We start from the raw sequence: 11894 nt of genomic DNA on the forward strand, positions 1-11894 counted from the left end.
TCAATTCTGTGAAGATTCTATTCACTAACCCTTTCAATGGTGCTACTAATTCCCATTTCTGAGGTTTAGCATCCTTATCCCTGCATATCTGTAATAAATTGAAAAGATTACAAATTTTAAATATAGTGGAAATATATTGAAAAGATTACAAATTTTAAATATAGTGGAAATATACTTCAAATTTTAACTATATCAGTACTTGGAGACCATAGACGTCATCTGTTGCCAACAGTGTTAGAAAAAAAATTGAAGATTAGTTTCATCAAATTGGTGATTCTCTACATTTGCTTTGGGAAGACATGGTGGCTAACTCATCATACTCTCGACGGTAGAGGACGGAGGCACTGTAGCGGGTTGAGACACCTAGGCCAACAAATTAGATAGAGAGAAAAAATGACCCGTAAACAAAACCCTAAAATAAGCTGTTCATAGCCTGACAGTGAGAGGAAGGGTTGCAGAGGACTGGAGAGGTAGACACAGTCTGACAGAGAGAGAAGGGGAACAGAGAGAGAAGGAGAGAGGCAAAAATCTTACCTTGCAAGCCGAGTTCGAGAGCCAGAAGGAGTTGCTGTTGGTGAAGATCGGAGGAGAGAGAAGATATGAGATCTGAGATCGATCTAGGAGGGAGAAAAGATGAAGAGTTGCTGTCGGTGGAGTTCGGAGGCGGCGCAACGGTGGAAGCAGAGCGGCAGTGGAAAGGAGGGGAATGGAGAGGAGAGAGAGATTGACACCTGAGAAGTTGCAAATAATGTTTGGGTTCGTCTTGGGTGGGTGGGACGCTGCAGAGAGAGCGAGAGAGGGATTGTTTTGAGCGGGAATGCGAAAATGTCACAAAGCATCTTAGCCTTTAAAGAATAAAAACAATCATCTCAGCCGTCCAAATTAAATGTATCTCTGAGACATTTATATACATTTTCAAAAACCATCTTCCCTTATTTGTGATTTTATCAAATTAAAAAATAAATTTAAATAGTGTTGGGATTACAATTATATTCTAATTTTAATATTATTTATACTGTACCTTCAGGCACGGGCATAAGTTAGTATATATATATATATATATATATGTGATAAACTACCAATAGATCTTAATAGTTGGATATAATTCTTATCAAGTCTTACTGAAAATAAGTTTTAATAAAATTGTCGCTAAAAATAATTTTATGTGACGATTTTTTGCATATTGCTAAAAATTAACAATTAGTGACCTTTTTTTTTTGTTACAATTTTTATAAATTGTAACTAAAACTTACAATTAGTGACATTTTTTTGTGACAATTTTTAAATTGTCGTCAAAAGTTGAAAATTAGTGACTTTTTTGTGACGCTTTTTTTAAATTGTCGCTAAAACTTATAATTAGTGATATTTTTTGTGACAATTTTTTAACTGTCACTGAAAATTAACAATTAGTGATTTTTTTTTAAATAATATTTTATGAAAAATGTCATTAATTATCATAAAACATATTGGATAATAACATAAGTCCCCCCAACACTCAGTTTAGATCTTAATGTTGGCTCATTGGCTCTTCAAACAAATTTCTATACAGCCACACTAGCCAAATTGGTGTTTTGGATTTTTGAAATTTTAGATGATTTATTTATTTATTTATTTATTTTTAGTTGAATAGATGAGTATGAGAGAAAATACGATTGATTGATGCGTAGGATATGAGAGGAGAGAAGAGACAGAAAAAGGGATTGATTGGCATCTATACTATCTATATAAGCAAATGTAGTAGAGTATGAGAATTCTCCAAACTCTTAATACTAAACTCTTATGAATTATCTCTCTTACGTGTTACCTCTCAAGTCTTCTCTCCCACTCTCTTAATTTTTAATCATTTGTCCATTATCTAAATCTTAAAAGCCAAAGGGATTAAATATATTTAAATAATGATAAATATTTAGATATGAACAACAAAAAGGTAGAGATAAAAATATAAAAAAATAAAATAAAAAGATACCTATTCAAATTTCAATCACAAAATAATATAAAGAGTCAAATAAACGATTAAAAATAATAAAATAAAAAATATTATGAGTCAATTAATTTTAAAAATAAAAAGTTAACTATTTATATATGAACAATAAAAAAATATTACGAGTCAAATAAATTTTAAAATAAAAAGATAATTATTTATATATGAACAAAAAAATAGAGATAAAAATATATATAACTATTTAGATTTGAACTGAAAAATAAAAATTCAAATAAACGATAAAAAATATTTAAACAAAAAAGATTAAGATTAAGATATAAATTTCAAAAACATGATAAAGTTTTTAACAATTTATATTTACCTTATGTGAGGTTGTTGTAGAATTTTCATATATTTTGGCTAAATCTTTTTAAAGTTTATCTTCAAGTTGAACTTAATATTTTATCATTTAAAATCATTAATTAATTATCCATATAAATTTAAAATCTAATAAAATTACATAAATAAAAATGCAAATAAAAGATAAAAAAAACATTTAAATTAAAAATATTAAGTTTGAGATATAAATCCCAGAAAGATAATAAATTTTTTAAAGATTTATATTTATATTCTATGAGTTTGTTGTAGAATTTCCATATATTTCAGCTTAATCTTTTTAAATTTTATCTTCAAGTTTAACTTATTATTTTACCTTTTAAAATCATCAATTAATTATCCTTATAAAGTTTAAATTTAATACAATTCGATATTTTGAATTGATAAAACTTCAAATACAAGATTAATATTCAAATAAAAAATATTAGGAGTTAAATACTTTATAAAATAAATAACTATTTATGTATGAATAACAAAAAAAAAAAAAAAATAGAGATGAAAAAAATATACAAAAATAAAAATATAACTATTTAGATTTGAACTATAAAATGAAAATTCAAATAAAAGATAACAAAATATTTAAATAAAAAAATATTAAGATTGGGATATAAATATCCCAAAAAGATAATAATTTTTTTAATGATCTATATTTATCTTTTGTTAGTTTGTTATAGAATTCCTATATATTTTAGTTTAATCTTTTTAAAGTTTATCTTCAAGTTGAACTTAATATTTTTTCTTTTGAAATTATCAATTAATTATCCATAGAATACAATTCCATATATATTTTTTGTCTAAGTGTAATCTTTTCAATATAAAAACAAGTTACTACAAATAAAACCATGAACAGAAGATTAGGGTGTGGGGGAGGGGGGAAACAATCAATATTGAGTCATTTCTGATCTCTTTTCAGTGCCGAAAAATCTTAAATATTTGCTTTACATTTGAAATGTGTACTTGCATGAGTTTTTACATTTGTGAGAAAGTAAGTTTATGTAAATGGATATTATTATTTAATTATTATTATTTTTTTGTTACAATCTGTATTTTTCTTTATTTCTTTCTTTTTGTTAATAATGTGTTACTTAATTGAGATTTTATTCTATTTTTTTTTTCTTTTAAAAGCACTACTATTATCAATTTGTAACTCTCTCACTTATTGATTGTATTTAATTTTATTTTTTTTGGTGCAGATGTTAGATTGAAAATGAAGAACACATCAAAATTGATTGGATATAAGTTTATACTTTAAGGGCGTGTTTGATTGGACGGACTGGAAAAGGGGGGATTAGAATCCATCGGACTTGAGTCCTGGGACTGTGAATCACCCGGACTATTTGGTCGGATTGGATATGTATCCTGTGTTTGTTTTTTCATGGGATTAGATGTCTGGATAGGACTATTTTCAGTGAATCCAACGTTTGGTTGGATGGACTGGATAGGATAAATGAACAAAAGACTATTTTACCCTTTTTCAATTGTTTACTAAGTAATAGCAATATTAAACATAGCTTTAATATTTTAATTATTTTTAGTAAACATTAAACATACTAATGGTTAAATTTTGTTTAAAGATATTTAAACATACTAATATTGATAAAAAATTGACTGGTACAGATTATTTTTGTTGAAATTAAACATACTAATGGTTAAATGTTTAAATTTTTATTTAAACAATTAACATTGAAATTATTTTGATGTACAGATTATGTTTAAACAATTAACAATTAACAATTAAATAAATGTTGAGGTACAGATTATGTTTAAACAATTAACAAATGTTGATGTAATTAACAATTAACAAATGTAGATGTAATCAAATGTTGACGTATTAAAACATAATTTAATAGATGTTAAATAAATATACATGTTGATGTACAGATGTTGAAATAATTTAATAAACATGTTGATGTACAAATGTTTAAATGTTTAAATAAAACATAATTTAAATAAATGAAATTATTTATTGTTGAAATTAAACATTTAATTGTTTAAATAAAACATCTATTAAAACATCTATTAAATTTAAATAATGAAATTAAATAAAACATAAACAAAATTTTAAAATAAAACATCAATAAAATATCTATAAAAAATTATTTTAAAAAATTAAATAAATAAAACATTAATAAAAAGTTAAATAAAATTATTTTATTTTTAAATTGAGACATTTAAATTTTATTAAATATAATACATAATTAAATAGTAGAGGGTCAAAATTGTCATTTTCGCATCTAATCCAAACAGTGATTAGTCCCCCCAAAACAATCCCACCCCCCAGGATAGGATAGTCCCTCTACTGTTTGGATTAGATGCGAAAATGACAATTTTGACCCTCTACTATTTAATTATGTATTATATTTAATAAAATTTAATAAAATTTAAATGTCTCAATTTAAAAATAAAATAATTTTATTTAACTTTTTATTAATGTTTTATTTATTTAATTTTTTTAAATAATTTTTTATAGATATTTTATTGATGTTTTATTTTAAAATTTTGTTTATGTTTTATTTAATTTCATTATTTAAATTTAATACATGTTTTAATAGATGTTTTATTTAAACAATTAAATGTTTAATTTCAACAATAAATAATTTCATTTATTTAAATTATGTTTTATCTAAACATTTGTACATCAACATGTTTATTAAATTATTTCAACATCTGTACATCAACATGTATATTTATTTAACATCTATTAAATTATGTTTTAATACGTCAACATTTGATTACATCTACATTTGTTAATTGTTAATTACATCAACATTTGTTAATTGTTTAAACATAATCTGTACATCAACATTTATTTAATTGTTAATTGTTAATTGTTTAAACATAATCTGTACATCAAAATAATTTCAATGTTAATTGTTTAAAAAAAAATTTAAACATTTAACCATTAGTATGTTTAATTTCAACAATAAATTTTTATTTGTTTAAATAAAAATAATCTGTACCAGTCAAATTTTTTTATCAATATTAGTATGTTTAAATATCTTTAAACAAAATTTAACCATTAGTATGTTTAATGTTGAATTGTGTAAATAAACAAACATAGTAAAGTTTTGCATGTAAAAAAAATAATGATTTGTTATACAGTAATGATTTAAAACAAATTTTATTGATATTTTATTTATTTATTTATTTAATTTAAAAAAAACGAATTTATTTAATTAAAAATAATTAAAATATTAAAGATATGTTTAATATTACTATTACTTAGTAAACAATTGAAAAGGGTAAAATAGTCTTTTGTTCATTTATCCTATCCAGTCCGTCCAACCAAACGTTGGATTCACTGAAAATAGTCCTATCCAGACATCTAATCCCATGAAAAAACAAACACAGGATACATATCCAATCCAACCAAATAGTCCGGGGGATTCGCAGTCCCAGGACTCAAGTCCGATGGATTCTAATCCCCCCTTTTCCAGTCCGTCCAATCAAACACACCCTAAATGTACTCATTCGTTGATTTTTTATTGTTGATTATCCTATTGAAATAACTCATGATTAAATTTATTTTTAGGAACTTATTTCCTTTGAGAACTAAACCACAATTTTTTTCTTTATAATTTTTTTTTATTTAAATTCAGAGTTTGAGCAAATGGAAGAGGTCTCATATTAAAAATGTTAATTTTCTTTGAATAATTTAAATATTTATATTCTTTATGTTTGTCAATTCAATTTTAATGCATTTCCAAACCTTTTTTATTTTTTATTTTTATATAATCATTCCAAACCTATTTATGTTTAATGAATCAATATAACCGAAAAACAAATAGCATGTAAAAAAAGTTTAACCACTAAAATGAGATGATTAATACAATATCTACTATTGATTAAACAAAATTAGTGTTACTTTTATTTAACATTAGTCATTTTGATTAATTATAATGTCTTTGTTACTCTACTTTGGTTGTCTGAAGTAATTCTTAGATAAATTAGCTGTTATATATATGATGATTTACTTAATATATGATAGTTTTTAAAAAATTTCAATAATGTGAAATATTAAATATTTTTAATGATATGAAGTAAGATTTACATACACAAATTAAATAAAAATATTATAAAATACAATCAAATAGGAATTTATTTTTTAATAATTATTGACTTTTTAAAATCCCGTGCCAAGTAACTTTTATTTTTTATTTTTTTAAAAATTTTCAACCAAATAAATTTTTGAATTTTTTTTTTTTTAAATTGTCTCCGAAAAGACAAACCAAATGTCTCTTTTTTCTAATGGTTACATGAATTTTTTCACCAATACTACAAAATTGTAATTTTATTTGAAAAAATTAATATATTCTTTATTTGAATTTTACCATACAAGAAATAAATTTAAACTACAAATATTCTTTATTTTATTTTAAGTTTCTACCGACAATGGTTGTCAATCAACATTACAAGTTTTTTCAATACCTAATGATTTATATTAACTACATTATATTATTCTTAATAATATATGTGTCGACAAAACTCTATGATTTGGTGCACCACGGGATGAAATTTTTTTTGCGCTTCGTTAGGTGCACCTGCTCAACCAACGCCATCTTTTTTTTGTCTTCTGATTCTTTGTTTCAATATATATAGATATAATTCATAATATTCTTGCCCCAGTACCCAATCATATTTTATTCAAAGTTATGTCTTTTCCCCTACCCAATCTACATTATTTATCTTCACACCATAGACATAATTAATCAAATTATTAGTCAATTTAGCCAGTACAATTTGTCTAAAAAAGAGTAGATTATCAAGTGGAAAACTCTCTATTATCTATCATAGCGTAGTTTAGCCCCATTGATTAAAAATGTTATTATATCATTATAAAAATAAGAAGGTTCAAACTTGATCATGAAACTTCTTGGGAGTGAATACTGATCATACTAGAGTCTTGAAAACTCTCCATGGTACACAAAAGGAACCAAAAAAAAAAAAAAAAAATCCTATCTGGTCATTTTTGAATTGCAATGGGAGGTGTAAGTTTTATAAATAGGTGGGGTGTAAATTTTTAATTTGTTTGAAAATACATTAAAAACTTACACATAAAGATTTTTACCTATTTTTAAATTTATGTTTCATTCTCCACGTAATATTTTTCTTTATATATAGCTCTATTGTTAATTTTGCATCAACTTGATAAGGATGTTGGGGAGCTTCTATACTATTATTTTTTTAGGTTGTTTATAGACGACCTAAATATTTTATGGAAAATATTATGAATTTTAAATAAATTATCAAATTTTTTATCAAACCTCTCACATGGGTGTCTGATCTACATAAATTATATGTGTGGGTCCTACACCTATGTGAGAGGTTTGATAAAAAAATTGATACTTTATTTGAAGTCCTTAGTATAACTCATATTTTATTAAATTTCTCATTTATTCTCATATGTAATGATGTGTCTCAACGTTTAATAAATATGATGTGCCCTACATATAAGCATGATATTAATTATATGAATACTTTAAGTAAATGCGGTAATGAATAGTGTTTGCTTTTATTTTTAAATAATGCATCAGTTTAATAAACAAATAAAAATAAAGGGGCAATGATATAGAATTTTAAAAGTAGAGTTTTAATTTGAGCTCAACTAAGCAGGTAAGGAAAAAAAAAAAAAAACACACACACACACATTACATCACATGTGAGGCTTACTGTATTAGAGCTCTCTTTTTAAAATTCCAAATTATTTTTGTAAATAAAGTTTAAACCTTTTAAATGAGCAGATATTGGGTGAAATGATATTACTGAACAATAAATATCATAAATAAAATTAAGTGAATATCTCTTCATTGTTATTAATTTAATCATATAATTACCACTGTTGTTGTGATATAATTATTTTTTTCTTTTCTTTCTGAACATTCCAAAGTGCCTAAAAAAAAAAATTCAATTTCAACTCCCACTCATAGCATGGAAAAATTATAGCATGCCATTTATGTGATTTTACAATACCCAAAAAAAAAATTCACTCGAATTCCAATCAATTGAACCGTCTCGGATCAGTAACATTGATCCAACAGTGGTGATCGGGCAAACCCATTTCCCTAGCCTTCTTCCTATCCCATTCCAACTCAATCTTCCTCCTCTCCGACAACCCACAAAGCTTCTGCAACCTCTCTCCCATGGCGTCATGAACCTTCCACCACCTCCTATGCGCCACGTCACTCGCATACACTCTCTGAGTCCCTATATCCCAATTACAATCATAGTCCCTATAACACTGCCACGGCTTCAACCCAATATAATGGATCGAATACAACTTCGGAGGGTCCGACCCGAACAACTGGTTCTTCACACTCTCTTCTCCCGAAGTATTGGACCAGAAATTCTTCAAGAAATTCACTCTCCTCGGCAATCTATGCCACCAGACAAAAACCTCGTTCAGGAACCCCTGATCGCCGCCGTTGTACGAGGTTATCTCTCTCCGCCGCCGCATGAAGATCTTGAAGGTGCAGTTCGAAGGTTCGATGACCATGATGCCGGAATTGAAGATCGCGCCGTCATTTCCAGTTGCGGAGATTTGGGGGAAGTGGAAGAGGAGGTCGAGGTTTCGGAGTACGATGATGTCGGCATCTATGAAGATGACTTTGTCGTAGTCGGTGAGTTGCCAGAGTCGGAACTTGCTGTAGTTGTATTCGTTGTAGGAGTTTTTTTGGGCTTTCGGGTTTCGGATTCGGGAAATGATTCGGATCTTCCAACCCGCAGAGGCGAGGGCTTGGCGTTTGGGAATGGAGATGGAGTTGTCGATGAGTAGGATTAGGTCGCGTTTGGTTCCGGTTTGGAGGAGGCTTTGGGCTAGGGTTATTGCGCCGCAAACGTAGGATTCGGACGAGTGAAGAACTGTAGCGTAGGCTTCTCGTTTGGGTACGGTGGTTGTGTTGGTTGCGATAATCTTGGATAGATTGTAGACTTCGTTGATTCCTGAAAAATCAAACGTTGGTTAGTGGTTGGTAATTTTGGTACCTCGATACTCGCTAAGGGAAGTTGACATTAGTAAGATGCTACACTGTAAACGGCTCCCTCGTTGTCTAATTTCTTAAATGGAAAATAGCTGATAGCTCGAAAGTGAAGGGTCGAATGGATGGAAAATATTATCTTACTGGTAAGAGAATATAAAAAAAACCTAAAACGATGTTGTTTTGAGATTTCGAGTCATTCGACCCTCTGATATTTCGAGCTATCAACCGGTTTTGTTCTTAAATAGTGTTTCATTTAATTATGAATTGACACATAAGATTTTGTTTTTTTAAAAGCATCAATTTAAAAGTAATGCCATGAGATAGGAGTTATTTGAGATTCTACTAAAATAATATACTTATAAAATTGAAATAAAAGGACATAAGATGTATACTAATTGTGTACAAAAAAATTCTATTGAAGGTAATATTATTTAAAAATAAAATTTAAACATCCCATTTATTTTCATAATTTTTATACAAAATCTTGTAATAGAAGTTACATTTTTGTAATTTGAAGGCATATTTTATTATTATTATTATTATTATTTTTTGTTTTAAAGTAATATATCCGCAAATCAACCACATCATTTTGCATAATTTTGAACACAATTTAAATAAATTTTTTGTATGAGTAAAAGAAATATTTTTATGAAAAATTATCAAAATGTAGGGTAACAACACTATATTTATTTGTAGATTATAAATTCATTCAAAATGAATGTAGCATTGTTAACGCAACATTCAATGTATTATATATCTCTTTTAATAGAAAAAAAAAAAACAAAAACTCTCCTAATGCAATGTTGCTTGCACTATAAGGACACATCGTAGACAAATTTTTTTTTTTCACGAAATTTTTGTGATTCAATAATATTACTAAAATTCAGCACTAATAACTAGAACAAGAAATTTAGGAACGGCACCTTTGCCCCAGAGGGGGAAAGCCAGATTGCATGACCCCACCGGCAACGAAACCTTCTGCTCCAACCTGGCCATTTCCGGCTCATAGAACCACCAATCCCCTTCTTGTCTCACCAAATCATCGCATCGAAACAGCTCTAGCGTTGGCCTGCACTTGCTCAAAAACACCATTCTTGTCTTCTCATTCCATCCTCTTCTTTTCCCTCTCTTCACCGCTAAATTCGCCGCTATCAGATGCACTTGGAGCCTAAACACATCTCTCCCCAACCCTTCTTTGCATGGCAATTTGGCCACTATCATGTCCATATATTCATAATTGTCGAAGCTTGGCATTGGTATCTCTGGGCACGATGGACCTTCGGTCTCTTCTTCCTCGTCAATCCACTCTGGAAACAAGTCTTTCCATTGAAATAACTCTGAAACTTGCTCAAAGTAAATTGGTATTGTTTGTCCATGCATGTCCCATTCACTCGTGTCCTCTTCTTCCATATTCACCATTCCAATCTTCATTCCCTTGCCCATTTCATCCAAGAAGCTTGGCTTCTCTCTCTTTAGTATTTTTCTCTTTGGCTTGGCATGGCTGGATTGTCTCTCTTCCAACACCGACTTCATCTTAATCCCATTGTCCACCTAAAACAAAAATCAAGTTCAATCAAATTTGCTAAGTCACCAAACAATGTATATCAGGTGAATATTGCAGAATTTTATTAAACCCAAGTTATGATACCATTTTTTTTTTAATTAGTAAAAAGAAACTTTATTGATCAAGAAAGCAATACATGCAAAAACTTATATCAGCAAAGAGGGAAGTGCAAAAAGTATCAACGCTAATCTTAACAATCCCAACTAGGTTGACACTACTAAGGAAGCACTATCATTTGCTAGCACTTGACCCAAGATTGGTGAGAAACCAATCAAGAGAAACCAAAAAATAGAGAAGACAAACAAGTTACAATACCATTTAAAGTCATCAATTGTCAATAAAACTTAAACTATTAAGAAATGTGCCTAAAACTAACCAAATTGGTAATAAAGGACTCACCAACTAGGAGGTTGGAGTTTCGCTTAGCTCCAAACTCCTCTTTATTGATGTATCCTCCTCACTTTGTTTGGTTTTCATCAATAAAGTTTTTCGTTTTGCCAATAAAAAAAAAAAAAAAAAAAATTGGTAATAAAGGACAAACTACCTAGTTAGTGCACGATGTTCTTGCTGAAATGGGTCTGGACAGAGCACGATATATGCATGTAGTCATATCTCTATCAGTGATTAAAAGGGTGATCAAGAAAAAACAAATTCAGATATATTTCTCTAACCAAAATGAGTGTACTCATGCAACAACTACACTTGAGCGAGCTCACCTTACCTTGTGATGGCACTGCCGCAATGAGCAACTAACCAAGGATGGTGCATTTCCACGGTAGACCGGAGACGATGGCCGGAGAAGAAGCACGACATAGATGACAAGAAAGAAAGCAAGAAAAGCAAGATTGATTCTGAAGACCATAGACTTTGAAGGAATGGCCTTTGTCAATAGCATCTTTTTAATTAGGCACCAAAGTCCTCCAAGATACCTAAAGCCACAGGTGGTATGTGGTACAAGTGGGTGCTAATATACCTATGAACTTTACTGTGTATATGTATGATGTGAACATTATTGGTTAATTATATGGCGATATAC

At 28.5% G+C, this 11894-nt stretch overlaps 1 protein-coding gene across 2 annotated transcripts; it reads right to left on the bottom strand.

The window, feature by feature from the left end:
- Positions 1 to 8241: 8241 nt before the first annotated feature.
- On the bottom strand, positions 8242 to 11894 carry LOC114270322 (UDP-glucuronate:xylan alpha-glucuronosyltransferase 2). Of its 2 annotated transcripts, none has more exons than XM_028211784.2 (3): positions 11575 to 11894; positions 10218 to 10845; positions 8242 to 9256 (listed from the first exon to the last, which is right to left on the bottom strand). In XM_028211784.2, exons 2-3 carry the CDS (start codon positions 10825 to 10827, stop codon positions 8316 to 8318), a joined length of 1551 nt encoding a protein of 516 aa, XP_028067585.2. In that variant the 5' UTR covers positions 10828 to 10845; positions 11575 to 11894; the 3' UTR covers positions 8242 to 8315. The 2 variants fall into 2 exon arrangements, with proteins under 2 accessions (XP_028067585.2, XP_028067583.2); XM_028211782.2 differs by having other exon boundaries at positions 11580 to 11889.

This window comes from Camellia sinensis, chromosome 3 (assembly GCF_055761805.1).
Source record: "Camellia sinensis isolate YWXY chromosome 3, ASM5576180v1, whole genome shotgun sequence".
Classification (NCBI taxonomy): Eukaryota; Viridiplantae; Streptophyta; class Magnoliopsida; order Ericales; family Theaceae; genus Camellia; species Camellia sinensis.

Coding starts and splice junctions, on each gene's coding strand:
- LOC114270322 (XM_028211782.2), bottom strand. CDS start 11,753: ATGCTATTGACAAAGGCCATTCCTTCAAAGTCTATGGTCTTCAGAATC. Junction 10,846..11,579: donor TGCGGCAGTGCCATCACAAG/GTAAGGTGAGCT, acceptor TTTTTGTTTTAG/GTGGACAATGGGATTAAGAT. Junction 9,257..10,217: donor TTTCCCCCTCTGGGGCAAAG/GTGCCGTTCCTA, acceptor TTGATTTTTCAG/GAATCAACGAAGTCTACAAT.